The 18,919-nt window shown below is 48.1% G+C and overlaps 1 protein-coding gene across 14 annotated transcripts in view; it reads right to left on the reverse strand.

Annotated features, from left to right (window-relative positions):
• Positions 1-14,158: 14,158 nt before the first annotated feature.
• The window catches only part of MSI2 (musashi RNA binding protein 2), a 195,560-nt gene continuing 190,799 nt past the window's right edge, over positions 14,159-18,919 (reverse strand). For 5 of the 14 annotated variants that reach the window (XM_030462366.1, XM_030462362.1, XM_030462358.1 and 2 more), the window contains 3 exons: positions 18,381-18,589; positions 16,550-16,627; positions 14,159-14,406 (listed from right to left, as the gene is read on the reverse strand). In XM_030462366.1, the coding sequence (XP_030318226.1) occupies positions 16,586-16,627; positions 18,381-18,589 (251 nt within the window). In that variant the 3' untranslated portion in view covers positions 14,159-14,406; positions 16,550-16,585. Of the gene's footprint in view, positions 14,407-16,549; positions 16,628-18,380; positions 18,590-18,919 lie in introns of those variants that run through there. The other 9 variants (XM_030462365.1, XM_030462364.1, XM_030462361.1 and 6 more) reach the window with 5 other exon arrangements.

Here is an 18,919-nt window from a genome sequence, read left to right on the forward strand (position 1 = left end):
TTTGCAGCAAATGAAGATATCTTGGAGCTGTTAGGTTCGCTTTTTTTTTATTATTTTTTTTCTTTTTTTAAGGCAATTATTAGTGGTGGTGTTATTATTACCCAGCCCCACACTTGCCTGTCAGATTAAATTCTTTATTGCACTAAAACAAAAAGCCATCTGGAGCTCCTCACACCCTGCTTGCTCTCTGTGCCGGAGAGTGGCAGCCTCCCCCTTCTCCTGACAGCCTTTCCCTTCCTCCCGAGGGCTGGGTTGGGTTTTGTTGTTGGTTTTTTTATTTTTTTCAGTAAGTTCTCCAGTCTGTTGCTTTCATCCCTGTGTCCTCTGGTTCCTGATCGTGCTCCTTGGGCTCAGCCCAGGAGTTTAACTGAAGCTTTTTCTCCTTTTTTCCCCCCTTCTCTCCTCCCTCCCCAGGTAGAACTGAGCCCTGCCTGGTGATGGAGCCATCCAGACCCTCCCATCTGCTCCTGTCCCATGGCAGTGGTGTCTGATGGATCCTTCTGAGGGTTCTCCCTGTGCTGGAGGAAAACCCCAGCAGTGATGCTGAGTGGCCCAGGACAGCACTGGGAGAGTTCTGGTCCCCACTGACTGACACTGGGAATGACCACAGAAAAATCACCAGGGAAGAGTGGCCCCAACCTCCCTCCCCCTGCCCTGGGGGATGTTGCCTTCCCATACCCTGAAGACCCAGAGAAGGAAGAAAAGAGAGGGAAAAGGAGAGGAGAAGTATCAATAATTCCATCTCCTCAAGCCCAGTGCCCAGCCTTTGACACTTCTTTGCCACTTCAGCTTCACAAAGCCCCAGCTCTCTGAAGATTAATTGATGTAGTCCACTCAACCCATTTTCAAATCCCTTTCAGTTGCCATTTTAAACCTTCTGATTTTTTTTTTTTTTAATATAAAGTCACCGAGGCTTTTTATGGCTTCTCAAATGATTGTCCAGCTTGACAAATTGGATTCTTAGAGCTGGTCCTTTACAGAAAAGGATGTGGTTTGACAAGACAAGAAACAGCTCATCTTTGAGACAGGGGGATAAATAACACAAAAAAAATTAATCCTATTCCTCGAGTCGGGTGTTGCTCAATGGGTGTCTCGCTTGTCACTGATAATCTTATCTGTGTCTGATGGGAAGGGACCTGCACAAAGGGGCCTGGGCTGGGCTGGAGGGTGCTACATCTCTGATTAATAGGAGTCTGCAGAGCCTGGGGGAAGGTGATGAATGCCATTTGATAGGAACTCTGCCCCCCCTCCCTGCCCCCTGTCCTGCTGATGGATTGACTCCTGCTCCACACTCAGCTGTCACCTCTGCCTCTGGATGAGCTGTGGAAGGTGGTGTTACCCCCCCACGCTGCTGCTGGAGTTTCTGGTGGGCTTTTTGTTGGCTCAAAGCTTTCCTCTGGAGCCCAGGGACCCCTTGTGTCACCCCAGGTGCTGCAAATGGCAAAGCCACGTTCGGTCTGGCAGAGCAGCACCAGTCTGGTCCTGGGGGAGCCTCGGAGGGATGCTCCTGAAGGAGCTGCCCCATCCCTGCTGCCTTTCAGGTCCTTTCAGGTGTGCCTGAACACAACCTGTGTCTGGGAACATGGTTACACCTCCACGGGGAGAGGAGATGTCCCAGAGAGCTGTCTGCAGGCACCTCCCTGAGGATGAGCCCCCTAAGGTGTCCTCAGGGACATCATCCCCCAGGTGAGGCACCGTGGGGCTGCTCTGAGGGGCTGGAGCAGAACTCGAGCTGGGGACAACCCGAAGCTGGCAGCTCCAGCTTGGTGCCCAGGAGATGCTGAGCCCTGCAATGGGTCCCTCAGGGACACTGGTGTCACGCTCAGGGCTGCAGGGTGTGACACTGCTGGATGTCACCAGGGGCTGGGGACAAGCATAGAGGTGGGTGAGGAGCCCCAAGGGCTGGGCTCTGGCCAGGAGCCAGAGTTGCCCAGGCAGGACAAGGCTCAACCTCTCTCTGCTTAAGTAACGTGTTAATTGCAGGCCCTGCCATCTCATTTTTCAATTTGCTTTGAAAATGTCACAGCCAAGAGCAACTCCAGGGGCTGGAAATGCAGCCCAGCTCCCTGCTCTCTGTCTTGAGTGACTCCAGGTCATGCTTTATATCTTATTAGGATTATTTATGGTGATGTCCAGTTGAGTTCTGCAGCAAAAGGAGATCATTAACCTCTCCTGCAGTACAGACAACTCTCCGGGTTGTTTTCCAAGATGCCACCATCAGCTGTTCTGGTAGTGAGGGTCAGGAGGGTCTTTTGCAGATTGCTGCCTTCAGAGCCACCTCTGGGATCACTTCACATCCATTTATGGCCACCAAGTGCCACCCATGGGGATGCTGCACATGGTGGGGATGGGGACAATCTCTTGATTTTCCATGGCTGGTTGAGGTCTCAGCTGTGGCTGCTTGCTGGAGGTTTCATCAGGTTCCTCACCTGAGGATTTTTTCTGAGGGAAGCTGGAAGCTGATGCTCTGTCTCCCCAAGCAGGAGCTGGAGTTGTGACCACTCTGGTGACTGCTTTTTTCTGGGAGGTGACCCTGATTAAAATCCCTGCAAAGTCACCTTGCCCCCCAGCCACAGACATTCCTTCACACCCAGAATGTGATGTGCTCTTCCCAGCTGGAATGATGGAAGGAGTTGCAGGCAAAGACATTATTATTACTGAAGCCTGAGCAGGGCAGGGGTGGTGTCAAGCCTGGGCTGGACTTGATTGGCACATCCATCTCTTCACAGTCATCCATTTTTCCTTTGTTTTTTATTTTATTTTTTATTAACACCTTGGCTGTTGCTGCCAGCCTGCCTGCGAGTTTTGTAGCATTTAAAAGAATCAAAACAAATTAACTCCAAAAAACCAATTGGCATCTGAAATGCTGCTGCTTCCTGGCTCCAGGGCTGGGAGTGAGGAGGAGGGGGGAGCCCTGGGGGATGGGATCACCCCAAGGTGATGATCCCACAGACCCTGGGAGCCCTCACAGAGATGTTCTGGAAGGTTCAGCCCACCCAGGGTGAGGGTCTCAGGGGGCTGGGGTGGGGACCGTGGTCCCCAGGGGTGTCTGGGAACTCGTCAGAGCTGCTTGTCCATGAGAAATGCAAACATGGGACAATCAGCCCCTGCAGCAGCCAAGTGAGATGTGATGAAACCCAATCAGTTAATGACACTTCGAGGCAGTGGCAGGATTGCAGATGAACAAGTTTTTAAATAACATTTTTTTTCTCCCTTGCCAGATGGATTCCTCTGGATTTTTACTGAAAAACCCCTCTTTTTTGGTTCCTGTCTGGCACAAAGGACTGCTGGTTTCAAAGCCCAGAGCTGAGGGGGCTCTCAATAGAGCTCTGCCATCACATCCTCCATCCCTGCTGGCAGCCCCGGAGCCTCCAGCTGCCACGGGAGGGTCCCAGGGGAGCACCCTGGGGACCCCCTGCCCGGCACCCAGCCCGGGATTAACCCCCCAGACAGAGTGGTTCAGCCATGAGGCACAGGAGGAGGAGGAGGAGGTCTGGAGTCCCTGCGGCAATCAAAGCTCATTTGATGATTTCCCCCCCGGGATCACCTCTCACATTACTCCCAGCCCCTCGTACCCCCCCCTTGCAGGATTTGCTGCCGTCGGGGAGGGCAGGGGGAGCTCCAAACCCTCCATCCCCTGCCCAGCCTCGGAGCTGAGCTGCCGAGCAGGGGCTGTTCCTGAGGAGAAGGTGAGTCCCTGCTCCGTGACACCGGGCTGGGCAGGGATGTGACATCCCTGGGGAGGGATGGAGGAGGAGGCAGCGGGAGGGGGGCAGCTCAGGAGGGTCTGGGATGTCCCCTTGAGCAGGTTTGTGGTGGGGTTTGGGTTCAGACATGGAAGCTGCCTGGGTGCAGTTGTCCTGAGGTCACACAGCAAGTCCTGGCTCCTCCAGCTGCCACCAAGTCAAATTCCTTGCTTGTCGGTGGGCAGGGGGTGGGGACACCCAGCTGGGGGCTCAGCTCCTCGGGACCCCCCTTGTCCCCATGCAAAGCACACAGGGGGCTCCAAAATATTCTCCAGGGTTGGGGGGAGCGCAGCCACGGTCCCCAAGGTGCTGAGTAGGTCCGTGTGTGGGTGCTGGGCAGGAGCTGTCATGCTGGGGACACTTTGGGAAGGGCACCCCCAGAGCCCACCCGAGGAGGGTGCCTGGAGCACCCCAAAGGGGGGAGATGGTGGAGCTGAGATGCTCAGTAACCAGATGACTTCAGGTGCCAGGCCTGACATGAAAATAAAAGGATTTGCTCTCAGACACAGAGCAGCTGACTGGGTTTTGTTGCTCTGCCCATAGCTCCTGAGGATGATTCTCCTTTTTGCTGCAGAGTTGGGTCCATCACTGCTCTGGGAGGGGGTCCCCACCATCAGGAGATGAGCCCTGCACTCCAGAGGGCACAGCCAAGGTATGAATCTTTATTTCCAGCCTCAGACAGGGGGGTGGGAGAGGATGAGGGGGCTGCAGGTGGGTTTCTCCCCCACCATCAGCTTTCCTGCTGGGACAGCCCGGGCCAGGGGGTGCAGCCACCTCCAAAAACCCAGTGTGGCTTTTGGGGAACCCTCTTGCCCATCCCCTGGCACCTGGCCATGCACTGCTGGAGGGGTTGCTGGGTCCTGGGGGAAAAAAAAATCTCCCTTAAGTCTTTGCAGAGCCACAGATAACGCCCCGTGTGGGGAACAACTGGGATGAAAAATAATTGCACTACTATTTTCCTCCAGCTTTTCTTATCAACGACTTTATCACCTTTGGTTTTATTTTACACCTTATTTAGACTTTACTGTAATCCCAGCTATTCCACCATTGACACCTCCTTAATACCTTGTCTAACACCTCTGACACCTCTGGCTAATGCCCAGGCCCTTCTCTGGCGTGGAGCAGCTCCAGTGAGAAGGGAAAAGAGCTGAAATAGAGAGAGGAAAATTATTTACTGCCCAGGCTCTGTGAAAAATAACCCCTGAGGAGAAAGGGTGGGGGCCAAGCCTTCCCCATGCAGCTGAACTTTGGTGTCTGTCCCCATTTGTCTCCACTGCCCATTTCTTATTATTTAAAGGTGGTGCAGGAAGTGTTGGGGGGTGAGGGGGGAGAAGAAGAAAGGAGAAGATTTATTGTTTGAGGGAAACTGCAGCCTAGAAAGGCTCAGCTTAGGGAGGGGAAGCAAATTCCTTACCTAGACACCCTGAGTCCAGCCCAACTCCATCCCCCTCTGTCCTTCAGCCCCCAGGCCAGCCCATCACTGCCAGCCCTGAGGGGATTTTGGGGGGGATAATTCCCCATTTGGGATGGGGGAAGGTGGCTGCCTGTGTGCAGGGGATCCCCCCCTTTGCAGCGTTTTCTCCTGAAGGATCCCAGGAGTACTCCTCGATGCAGGATGGAGTAGTGCTGGAAAGCCAGGAATTCCCACCAGGAAAACTGCTCCCTCTGGAAGTCTCCAAGCAGGCTGAGTTCTCCTGGCAGCCTGACCTGCAGAAGTCTCCCTGCAGCCCCAGCACTGAGGGAACCCAGGTGATGCTGCTCCCCTCTGCTACATTACCCAGATTTAACTCCCCACTACACAAACTATATCTCTAAAGCAAGGGATATGGCAGCTTTATTATAAGTTTATTACATGCTAATTCAAGCAAATAAATTTGCTCCAGCTGTGGAGCAAAGGAGATTAATAACCTCGAAGATCTCTTTGCTGCTTTGATGAGTTTCTTGAACAGAGTAGAGTATATTTAGGAAGAGCAGCTAGATTAGTCAAAACCCCCCTTTAATTATTAGTGACACTGTGCAAACTGCTTCATACGAGTGGAATGCCAACTACTTAACTCCCTGACCTTATTATTCAAATAAACACATTTTATTACAGGCACACAACTTCCCTGGGTGTTGCAGAGGTTTTAACACCTTCTCCAGGACAGGTATGTGGGGTCTGCAGGTGCAGAACCTTGGGGATAGGGGATTGCAGTGAGTTTTGTACCCGCTCAGCCTTGGGCAGGGGACTGAGGTGAGTTTTGTATTTCCTCAGATTTGGGTAGGGGATTCTGATGAGCTTTGTACCTGCTGAGGAGGGAGGGGAGGGAGCAGTAGATGTGTGGTGTGGGGCTGCAGCACCCACAGACCTGTTGGGGGGCTCGTGGCTGTGCTGGGAATGATGCCTTGAGCCTGAGGGATGGAGGTGGTGGCTCTGCTGAGGGCACACAGAGCATTTCTCTCCATCCCTTCATCTCCTCTGTTACCCCCAGCCCACCTGGGCTCAAATCCCTGGTGCTGGCAGGGGGGATGCTCACAGGGGGGTGTCACAGTGTGGGGAGGATCCCCAGGGTGTGCCTGGGGGGCAGCAGGGACCCATCTGCTCCTCAGAAAGCAGCAAATGGAGAAGCTTCTCCTGCCCCCTCCCTGCTCCCTACAGTTCCCATTCTACGTAGAGCAAGCAGACCCAATGTGTTAAATACAGCCCGGGCTGCAGCCAGGAATCAAATCAATTTTTTTTTTTTTTTATTCCCCCAAGCGTTTGAATTTTCAGCCCTGCTGAAGAATCGTTAGCACAAGAATAGGGCTGGAGGAGCAATCCCTGCGCCCGGCTCTCGACTCCATTATTTTGCCCCTTGATTTTCGGGGCTCTGATTGCTGATGGCACATTCAGCATCCTTCAGCTCCAGGGCTGGAACAGCAGCAGCTCCCCCGGGACTGCACCTGGGGGGGAAACTCGGTTTTATTTCTCTGTCTGCCAAGCAGAGGGGGGGATGCAGGTTCCTGTCCTGGGTGACCTTCCTCTGCCCTCCCCGTGTCCCCGCTCCTGGGATTCTCGGGGTGGATCGATGCTGGAGCAGGGAGGTTGCATTTACACAGTGTCAGACTATCAATATTGACAGCTCGGGTGTGTGTCCTGCCAGCTCCGGGTTATTGATGTCCCTGAGCTCCGCGGGGATGCAGGGGGGGGGGGTTCAGTGCCCAGGCAGGGATGCTGAGCCCCCTCACCCCCCCAGGATGCTCATCACCCATCTGAAGTGGCTTTCAAACAGGGCCGTGTCACCTGGCAGAGGGGGACAGGGATGTGGCTCCAGGGTTTGGAGGGGCTGGAGCCCCCTCAGCCCCATTGAAGCTCTTTTTTTTTTTTTTTTTTTTTTGAGATAAAAGAGAGAAACCCCACCCACCCAACAAAAGGTGATGAAAGATGGGTCAGAAACGCTTTGGATCTGTGGATGAAAGGGGCCGAGGAGGAGCAGCTGCTCTGCTTTGAAGCTGCAAAGTGCTGCAGAAATCCAAAGCAGTTTTTTTTCTTTCACGAGTGGCTCAAACGCACTGCAGGCTTCAGAGAGGCCAGAGGAGGTACTTTTATTCTTCTTACTTCTTATTCTTGCTGATGTTTATGTGCCAGGGGCTCTGTGGGCACCAGAGGTGACATAGTCAGGTGTGAAGGGTGCCTGGGCAGGAGGGGAAAACCCCAAATCATCCCAAAATGATGAGTTAAAAGGAGCCCATCTCACAGCTGGCAGAGCTGGGTGGGAAAAGTAACCAGGAGGGAAAAACCATCTTACTTCAGACTCTTTTGGCAAGCAGAGCCTGGAAAGGGTGTGGAGCTCAGTCACCTCTGGGACAAGGTCCCTCCCTTTGCGCCCCTGTTCTCAGGGAGGGGTCAGTGATGCCCAGAGATGAAGGAAGGTTTGTTCTGCCCAATTTACCACCCCACACAGCTGACTTTTTAAAATCACAGTGTAAGGAGTAGCAGCTACTGGCCCTCTCCTTGATTCTCCCTGGCCAAGGCCACTGTGGGTTGGTGGCAGCCTGGAGCTGGTTTGTCCTTACAGGGGACACAGAGGCATCAAATTTTGGTTGGAAAAGACCTTTCAGCTCATCCAGTCCAACCATTAACCCAGAACTGCCCAATCCACCACGTCCCTCAGCACAACAGCTTTGTAATCCCTCCAGGGATGGGGACTCCACTATCCTGAAAACCTTTTCTGGGGAAGAAATGATTCCTAATATCCAACCTAGACCTCCCCTGGCACAACCTGAGGCTTCCTCTTGTTCTGTCACTTATTCCCTGGGAGAATGGGCCTTTGGGTGCTGGGGTGGGTGACCTGGGTCAGCTGCCACCCTGGGATACAGTGGCTTTGGGGATGGGGTTCTTCTGTTCATAACGCAGAGAAACTTTAATTTCTTTGTTCACTCCACAGAGAAGGAACTGCCGAGTGGTGGAGGTGAGCAGGGAGCCTGAGGCTAATTGCAGCCGCTGCCGGGGAGGGAAATGGCCAGGAAATCAGGCAGCAGGGAAGTCAAATCCCTGTGCCCTTGGCAGCCAGGTAATGAAAGAGAAATCCCAGCACACAGGAGCTGCCACCACCTCAGGACCCGCTGGAAAACTGCACAGCCCTGCACCCTGGAAACGTGGAGACTGCTGCTGCTGGGCACGTCTTTAAAACGATCCTGTGAGTCTATGATGGGGTGCAGATGGTACAAAGGGGCTTGCTTAGATTAGTTTTATATTTATTTTTTTTTTTTTTTTTGGGTGAGGTAGCAGCAGAAGCAGTGTTTCTGTGTTCAGTGCTCGCTGGGTGGCATCCAGCAGTCAGTACCCTGTGGAACAAATGAGCTTTAAACCCCCTCTATTTTATTATTCCTTATTAATAATGAGGAGGGCCTTGTAAATAGCCATGAAAGGAAGTGCTTAAGCTGATAATTAATAACTGCTAGCTGGGGTTCTGCTGCTGAGCTGCCTGCTGGGGGACACAGAGCTCTGCTGCCTGGTGGTGGGTGCCAGGGTCAGTACATCAGGGAAATGTCCCCAGGGAGCCAGCACAGCCTCCCCTGCACCCTGTCCCATGGGTGCCAGCACCTCCCGAGCCCATGGCTCTCACACCCACCAGTACAGCTCACCCAGACAGAGTTATGGGGGGAGAGAAGGCAGTAAAGCACATTTATGGCCCTCGAGTTCTTTATCAGGGCACTAATTTGACAGGCAAGAGAAAGTTTTGCTTATTTTACAACCCTATATATTTTTTTTTTAAATTTTTTTTTTTCTTGGCTGCAGTTTGATGACAGTAGCTGGGGGGCGAACACAAAACCTCATTTCTATTCCAGCTTGGTATTAAAATTGTACATTTTTGACACAGGCCCCTGTGACCGTTCTGGTGCAGCTCGAGCGGGGCCCCGGGCTGCTCACAGACCCCCCCATATAATGCACTCATAATTCACTAATGTTTGCTGACTGACAGGGTTAAGTGCCTGCTATTCCCGGCCTCCCACCACACTAATGTACTCCAGACCTGAGCTCCTTGCCTTCTGGCTTGCAGTCAAATCGTTTCCTGCAGCCGGCGCAGTGGCAGCTCCTTCCCCCCCCCCAAATAAACACCAAACACCACTTCCGAAAGGATTTTCATTTGTTTTGCTAATCTAATTTTTCCCCTCGGTGCTCCACTAATCATCAGCCCTATTAAGGGCTGGATGTGTTGGCTGCTTGGCAGGGAGAAGCCTGTCCTGTGGCCTGACCTTCACCCATCCCTCCCCGGAGGAGCCCCCGGGACCCCGTGAAGGGGCTGGAGCTGGAGGTGATGCCCAGGGGGGGTTGGAGCATCTCCCCCAGCCCAAACCTCACCCTGCCCATGTCCCTGCTGCTGTCCTGCAGGAGGGAATGTGTTTAAGAGGCTGCACACCCCCCCCCAAAAGAAGCATCTCACACCTCCAAATGAAAGGGACTCCAGGGATCTGTTCAAAACAGTTTATTGTATTTTTTTTTTTTCGTCAGACAAACACATTGATTTCTGGACCACAGTAGAGGATGGAAACCTTTCACAAACTTATTTATTTGAAAATACAAATATAAAATTATACTTTCCACATCTGTGATGTGAGAGACCCCCATCCACATAGTATTTTACAACAGGGCTTTAGAAAGCCATACACAGAGACCTGAAAGATGCTTGATATATATAGATACATATATATATGTATATATATAAAAAAAAAGTCACTACCAAAGTTCTCATCAGTTCATACTAAAGTATAAAAGGAAGGGCTAGGCCTGCCACTGTGCCATAGTTTATTTAGGTACATTTATGACCACCTGAAATGCTCAGACTTGCATCCTAGTACTGATGGAGTTCAGACCTCGTACAACAGAGAATGAGGGGGGTTCAGCTACCTACGAGGGGCGACGCGACACAGGAGCCCAGGAGGGGGGGTATGTACAGCAGAGCCCCCCAGGCCCCTGCCCGGGGCTCTCCAGACAACACAGTTGGACTGGTTGGGAACCGAGCATGAGGATTTACTTGCTCAAACTACTTGGTTTTTTTTTTTTTTTCTTTTTTTTTCTTTTTTTCCTTTTTTTTTTTTTTTTTTTTTTTTGGTACTTTTTGATTACAGTATTAAAGTATTGCTTAGCTTACAGAATCTCCTCACATAGTGTTTGCAATGGGTTGGTTGGATTCTGTACGTAGGAAACTCTACAGTGTCTGTGAGCAGACTGGGATCTGCCGGTGTGTCTTCGATGCCTCCTGTCTCTTCACCTTACACTAACTTCACTTTTTTTTTTTTTTTTTTTTTTTTTTTTTTTTTTTTTTTTCCTTTTTTTTCTTTTGAACTATTACTCCACTTAAAAAAAAAAACCAAACCAAACCGCTAAAAATAATAAGTCAGGAAAATTCCACCCAAGAGACATTTCCATAGCATAAAAGACAGCTATGAGTTAGTGTTGGTTTTTTTTTTTGTTTGTTTTTCTTTTTTGTAAACAGTTTCATATGCAATATCATACATAACCATGGCTGGCCTTCAGTAAAAATGTAGTAAACTATATTGCTTTAGTATCGATTATGTTGCATTGAGTGAAGGGCAGAAACAGAACAGGAAGGTAACTGTGGCTGGGTCACTAGCCCTCATTCACACTTGGGATGAAAACAGCATCCTGGGCTTCAGAGCGGGCAAGGACAGAAACCCCAACACCTTTCAGGTCCTCATTTACCAACAATTACCCAATGGTTTAACTAGCCTAGCAAGATGTGTGACGTTCACCAGCAGAACTGCTGTAAAATGGAAAAAAAAAAAAAAAAGAAACTTACAGCAAAGAGAGCCATGCTACCTTAAAGTCCAAGCTACAAATTCAACCTAAAAATGAACGTTTATGAAGTGTAAGAAACAATTAAAAAAAAAAAAGGGACAGATTTGGCTTTGTTTTAATCAAGCCAATCCCAAATGAGTTTTTTTATTTTATTTTATTATTATTTGGAAGCAGGGAGGGGAGCTGAGCTCCCAGGGCTGGGTTTGGCTCCTTCCCATCCCACGGTGGGAACCTGGCTGGTTGGGGTCACTGCGCTTCAATAACTCCAAGGTGGAGCTCAACCTTTGGGCTGAAAAAGTTTACAACCCCCCTCCCCCAAAAATGAACAAAGGAAAAAAAAAAACAAAACCCAAAAGAAAACCCCCAAATCTTTCAAAATGGACTTGTAGATGCTGGGGGGCTAACGTGAACCTCAGTCTAGGCAGCCACATCAAAACACCTCGGGTTCCAGGACATTTGTGCTATGGGCCACTGGGACTTCTCAAAAGGTATATAAACATCTAAAACATATTCACACAGATTAGCAATTTCTTCTGAACATTCTTAAAAAAATATTTTTTTTTTTTTTTTCTCTTAGTAAAATCGTTTTAATATACCGTGCCTCCCTCTGGTAAAAAATAAATTAAAAAAATCCAGTTTTGCATATCTAGCATTAGCATTTAAGGTAGTATGGCACATCCCCTATCCAAAGTCAAGGGTGGGGATCTACAAATGCCTTAGGAGTTTGCCAGCATTTTAACATTGTGAGACCTTTGGTTAGTTGAAACCGCATCAGATCAGCAAAAGGAAAAAAAAACAGAATTCAAAACAAGAGAAAAAAACAAAGAGGAAAGAAGAAGAAAAAAGGAAAAATCTTCCCAAAATGATTAGCTTTTTTTTTTTTTTTGTCTTAAATAAGAGAAAGTTCTATCCTTACTGGTCCTAAATCTGAATAACTACATCTAAATTTTTAATCTTAATTACGATACACCTACCAATATGTACTAGAAGAGGAAGAGAGAAGGAGTGGGGGGAACTCACTACACTAGCATCAGGACAGCACTCTTACAAGATAGCCATTTTGTACACTATTAACATACAACAATGATCAACAAAGAATATTCTATGAGGTGACAGGGAATGGAGAGGAAACCAACTGGTAGTACAGTACATCATCAACATTGACAAAATAGCAATAAAAAATCCCCTGAAGGTACACTGAATTTCAGGGAATTTGGTTTTTTTTTTTTTCATTTTTATTTTTTAAAGAACCGTTTTCTTTATTACTTGATCAAGTCTCAATATTTAAAAAGCGTCCAGCATTTTGCTTAAACCTGGTTGTTCTGAAACAAGAAAAAAAGCTAAAATATTACATAAAAAGCATGATTCTTTTTTTAAAAACAAGAAAAAACAAGGTTTTCTCCTCCCGGTTAGCAGTATGGTGCCTTGTTTTTGTTACAGATGCCTTGCTCTACCTTGGCTATTGAATGTCTACATTAAGTCTATTGTTAGTAAAGTTTACAAAAATAGGAGTGCAGCAGCTCTTGTTAACAAATGTCTCATTCAGTGTCTTGTACTGCCTGTACCTAAAGTACCAAATTTATAAACGTAACAATTTAAAAAAATATTAATAAAACTTGTCAATATTACCTTAAAAAAAGAAGAAATATATCCACACACTACAGTATGTTCTTAATGCCACCTACCACGTTGTACTTCTAGTTTGCTGTTGCAGGCCTATTTACCAATATTAAAAAAATTAAATTAAAAAATATCCTTCATAAGTTTCCTCCCCCAACAGAGGACCATATATATAACAGCCAAATATTAAACATGTGCAAATAGGAAACTGTCAGTTTTTCCCCTACCAGTCACAGTGCAATGATGTTTTATACTTTATTTTTTTTTTCTTAAATTCTGTTTACAACTACAATAAATTAAAATCTTCCGTTGCTTCTAGGGTGAAACTTGTAGCACTGAGGTATTCCCAAAAAAAAAGAAAAAAAAAAAAAAAAAGAAAGGAAAAAGAAAAAGAAACCCAATATAAAGTTGCTTTTCTAATTTGTTAATGCAGAAAGTCATGGATAAAAAAAAAGGAAATGATGGGAGCAGCTCCGGGGAGCCCGGGGCTGCTGAAATGACTGGACAAGTTGATCTAGTTTAAAAGAAAAAAAAACACCAAAAAAAAGGTAAAAGAATAAACTAAAGGTGTGCTTTGAACCGTAAATGTGTTAAACAGGAACATCGAAGCTTCTCTGCTTTTTTTTAATCAGTCGTGGGAAAAAGCAGGTTTTTAACTTCACCAGTCCCACTCTCCTGTTCCTCTGCAAGCCCTGCAGCTCTGGGGGGTGGCAGTGGGAGGGCTGCCCGGTGCCCAGCCCCGGCCCTTGCTCACCAAGCCCAGAACTTGCTTTTTTTTTATTTTTTATTTTCTTCCGTTTTCATAGAGAAACTGCCTTAGGCTGACTCCATCACAAAAATAGGTTTGTATTTCTCTTTCTTAATAGTTTATATGTAAGTTAATGGAATTGTATTTACAGTCTTTTTTATTATTATTATTTTTTTTTATTTCTTTTTTTTTTTTTTTTCTCAGAATTCACAATTTCAAAAAACCTTATATCGCCTCTTTCAACAAAAAAAAGCACTTATAGAAAAAAAGGACGCACAAAAAAGTTTGTAGTCCTTGCCTTATTGCCGAAAATAGAGAAGAATTAGGTTTAACGAAGACGCCACAAAAAAAGGAAAAAAAAAAAAAAAAAAAAGAAGGGCAAGAGAAGAACCTGCTGCTCCCCAGGGCCCCCCACACCCTGCTGCCCACCCCCTGCCCCCCGCACCGCACCCGCGGCGGCCGAGACTCCTGGCACCACCTCAGCATCCTTGAAGCAACAACGGCTACGTGAAACAGAAGGGAGAAAGGAGGGGAGGTGGGAAAGCAAAAAAACAAAACCCCAAAACAACCCCGAGGAAAGAAGCCCCTTAAGATAAACGGTTAGGCTGTGGTTAGGCTCTTGCTAGGTACACAAAGAATTCCAGCTACGTGGCTACGAGGCTATGTCCAGAAGGCTAAGGAAAAAGGAAAAGAGATGGAGGGGATAAAAAAGGAAGGGGGGGAAGGGGAGAAACCCATCGAGAAAATAAAACGAACAAGAAATGGGGTTTATATACATACTTTTAAAAGCTGTTGTTTTTATAGTACAGCAGATTCATGAGATGATGAGAGAGATTTTTTTTTTTTTTTTTTTTTTTTTTTTTTTTTTTAAACAACCCAAGTCCATCGAGTGCCACCTCCAGTTGGCTGTGTTACTGGTGATGATGTAGTGCTCAAAGTCTGATGGGATCACCCAAGTGTGGGACTGCTCAGAAACTTCGCCCCGTCTTGCCTGGACATCCAGAGAGACTCTGTGGGAGGAGAAGGCAGGGACAGGAGCAGTCAGGGCTCCTCCAGGGCCACCAGGACCTTCCACAACACCCCCAAACCTTTGCAAAGGCTTTGCCGTGCCGTGCCGTGCTCCGGGCACCACTCAGGGTGGATCTGAGCAACTGGCCGTGGCATTCCTGGCCCTGGGAAAGGCTATTCCATGTCTTTACTGCTCTTCCTTCCCAGCTCTATCCCGTGGATGGCAGCTGGCCAGACCTGCCTGGATTTAAGCTCCAGGCCAGGCTTAGCTCTGTGCTTGCCCTCTTTAGGAACAGCAAAATGTGACTTGATATATGGGAAGGACAAAACCTGCTCCTCAGGCATTTGTTACACCAGGAATTTACAAGGCTTTGGTGAAATTATTTTTTTTCTAAAGGCAGGGCTGAAGTACTTGAAAGGTGACAACTTCTCCAGGGGCTGCGTGCTGGGGATTTACCTACAATGGAGCCTCAGCTGCTTCTGCTCTGCTCCTGTCTGGCTCTCAGGTGGAAACAGCCCATGGCCATGAAGGGGAGGGATGCACCCTCCAGAAGCTGTCCCCCAAGAAGGGGCTCCTGGGGGAGGTCCTGGTGACACCCCCAGGGCTGTGGGCATCCCCAGCAAGCTCATCCTGTGGCCACATCCTGCCCCAGGGGAGTGGACACCTCGGGATGAGCCACTGCAATAAAACCTTCCAACTCAGTGGTCCTGCAGGAATTAATAATAAGGCTCATTTCCTCCTCTGAAAATCTATTTTAATTAGTAATGAGCACCATTAAAAGCACTTTCTGTTTGTCAGTCATTAATGGTGTGAGTCTTAAGCCTGGGCAGTGAGTCCTGGTTAGGGTTTGGTGTGCTGTGGTCAGGGTGAGATGTTAATTGCTGCTGCCCACAGTGTCAGGGTGAAGGATGAGGCTCTGCTGGGGTCTCCAGCTGGTGCTGAGCCCCACCTCGTTCCTACAGAGGCTGAAGGCCCAGAAATGAGAGGATCCTGACAGATGGATCTGTGCCTGTGCACTGGTACTGCAAATAATAACCGGGATTAAAGCAAGAGTGCTCATGGCACTTTTCTCCTTCCCATAAAAAAATACTACCTGGTGGGGCAAATCAATTGATGGAACAATTTTAGGTAATCTTGGATGTACGTGGGTAGATGCAGAGTAAATAGAATACCCCATCATCCACTACTCTTTAGGTATAAATCTATTTTTATGTAATTTAAAGCCTCCAAATGTTTTCCACAGTTCCCAGCCCGTCGACTAACAGTAATTCCAATTTCATACACCAATTCTGAACGTAAAACAAGTGAGACTGATCAGGCAGAGCTGGGCTCAAGGCAGAGAAATAAAGCCCATCACATCCATTACATTTGTCTGGGTGGAGCAGCACAGCTCTGCCATTTCACGGGGGTAACTTCAGCTGCTCACTGACTGACTGCTCTAATCTGCTCCATTCAGGGCATTAAGAATGTTTGTTTGCAAAGATGAACATGCCAAAGGCCAAAATAATAATAGTAATAATAATAATAATAATAATAAAATAATAATAAAAATTAAACATTTAATTAACTCGAGCTTAGTTCAAAGGGTAGGAAACTGGCAGCGATCCAAGGATGCATTGCTCAGGTAATGTCGTTAATTTAATTTGCTTTAGGTTTAATTTTTTTTTAAGTCTTGATAATTGCTCTATGGTTACTAGTTACAGTGTTATCTTTTCAGCTGTAATATTTGGTAGAGCACTTAATTAAGAATGATGGCTTCTCTGCAATAAAGCAGTGGGGCTGCTCTATTTTTAGAAGCAGAGCCTTGGTAGCGGGGCTGTAATCCCACCAGGATGTCCTCAGCTGGCACACCCTTGCCTCTCCACGGGCTTCTGGCCTCTCTGCTTTTTCTGCAAGGTTTCTGGCTCTCCAAATTGCAGCACAAAGAGTCATGAATATAAAAACCTGAATTTTGGGGGGGGCTTTAGCTCCTGATCCGACTTCCAGTTTCCAACCCAGGAGACCGATTTGAATAACGTAAATCACAGAAAGGAATGATTAAATGCCAAGGAAAGAGGAAAAGAAGATTAAAAATCGTTCACTTAAAGTAACTAGAGGGGAGATGGTAGTTTAGCATGAAGTACAAATGGTATATACTGCAATACCTCCAAGTGAGATGGCAACCAACCATGTGTAACGTTTCAATGGTATCCATTTGTAAAAGCCGTTGCAATCAAAGGTCCCTAAAATTGTACAATTGTTAAGTTCATCAGTGCTCTATACATGGGAACAGATGATTATTAATTTTGGCAAGAAATTATCAAAGGACTTGAAAGACTGTGTTGCCAGCATGAACAGGTATTTCTGAGAGCTGCTCTGGTCACCAGTGGCTCGGTGTGCTCAACCCTGCCGTTACCTTTCCGAAACCATCATCTTCTCATTCCCCTGGCTGCACAAAATAAGCTTTGGCTTTTCCCTTTTCAACCAGGGTTAGTAACTGCAGAGGGTTAAAGAAACAGATATGGCAAAAAAGCTACGGGGTTCTTTGCAGTTACTGGGGGAAATGCAGAAGCTGCCAATCTGCAAGTCAGATACACCACCATCCTTTGGTGCAGCCGAATCCAGGCACCCAGGTCCTACCTCACATCCCACTACTTGACAGATGGGGGTGTTGCTGAGGCCAAAGTGCCCAAGTTTTCAAGAACAAACAAGTCTTTTTCTTTAAGTGAAAAATGGAAAGAAGAGGTGTTGCAAGAGGTGAGAGGTGGCAGTTTAAACTGATACAGCTCTTAGCAGAGCAATAATATTCCAGACTTGGTACCAGAATTGATCCGAGGGGACTGTCATGGCCCTGCCACGACCACAGGAGGGGGGGGACCAGGACAGGAGGCAGCTGGGTTTTTGTCTTTTTCTGCAATAAAGCCACCACAATTTGGGGAACTTTGAATGCACTATGCCCTCACTCCCCCATTCATCTGATTGGGTCAGGGGGTGAGGCTCTGTGCAGGATGTGGGATGGGGGGAGCTCTCTGGATTTTGTCATCTTTAGCATACAGAAAACCCCAAATCTCATCCCTTTACTACAAAAAAAAAAAAAAGGGAACCAACCTCAGTCACAGTTTTGGTATGGGGGAGACTGACAGCCACCAAAGAGGGCCAACCACATTCATGCTAACACACACAGGTCAACCAGCACGGGCTGAAATCCAGCATGCAGCTTTGTTAAGCAAATCTCTGGTGCCCATCATTAGTCAGACTGCAGACCCACGCGGCACGAAGGAATCATTGCCAGGACTTGATGGCAGAACGAAGTGACTTGCTTGTGGCCTGCACATAAATACCACTGGAGATGCTGGAAATGGTTGGAAGTGACCCAGGGTCAGCAAATACGGGTGTCCATCCCTGGGTGGGTGCAGGGCTGGATGGTGGGGAGGGGGACAGCCCTGTGTCAGCAGTGGGGTGGCTGTCCCCTCGTTGGGGTGGCTCTGGGCATCCCTGGGGTCCCACTGGCTGAACTCATGAGCTGTTGCTGGCTTGTTCAGGCAGGAGCTGGGACTGGTGTGGTGTCTGCAAATGGGTGCATCAGCTGGGATGGGTGGCAGGGCCCAGGTAGATAAGGAGAAAATTTAAAACTCATCTTTATTAAATATTTCCTTTTGAAATATCCCCTGGCTGCTCAGGGAATTTGTGGCTGCAGTGTTCAAGGCCAGGTTGGATGAGCTTGGGATGAGCAGCCTGGTCTATTGGGAGGTGTCCCTGCCCACCATTAGTTGGAACCACACAACCTTTAGGGTCCTTCCAACCCAGACCAGTCTGGGATTCTCTGCCCTTCAGACTGCTGAAGGCACCAGAGGAGGGGCAGCTCCAGCAGGCTATGGCAGCAAGGCACTCCGCTCACCATCAAGTCACAGCAAACATTAAAACCAAAAAAACCCACCCCCAAACCAACCCCTCAGATCCCCCCCTCACCATCCCCCCCCGTGCCGCGGTACTTACGGCGATGCCGTGGCCGAAGCCGGAGCCGGGCTGTGGGCTGGCAGCACTTATGTAGTTCCCCACGCCGGAGTCCTGGCTGGCCGTGCCGTAGAGATCCGCGACGGGCCCCGGGCTGTTGGCCCCGGGGAAGCCTCCGGGTCGGGCGGGGTTGGAGCCTGCCGGGGAAGCGGGTGCGCCAAAATTCGGTTGAGCAGTGTAGCTATTCAAGACTGGTGTGCAGAGAATAAAGCTGGGTATGAGGCCAGACGCCGGGCATGCACCGTTATTACAAAGCCAAACACCAGGATAAACAGCCTAGGCCCAACTTCTAACACTTAACCAAGGCCATGCGATAGGAGAGCGAGTACTGGAGAAGAGTCAGCCCGTACTACTACGAAGCTTAGAGCTCCAAAAATATATATATGGATATATATAAAAAAATAAAAAAATAAAAAAAAAAAGAACAATCATTCAACACACTACTGCAACCAGAGACTGGAGGTGCTCATTTTCACCAAATTATCACAAAATATAATAGATATTTTTCAACATCTGACTTG

This window comes from Calypte anna, chromosome 19 (assembly GCF_003957555.1).
Source record: "Calypte anna isolate BGI_N300 chromosome 19, bCalAnn1_v1.p, whole genome shotgun sequence".
In the NCBI taxonomy this organism is placed as follows: domain Eukaryota; kingdom Metazoa; phylum Chordata; class Aves; order Apodiformes; family Trochilidae; genus Calypte; species Calypte anna.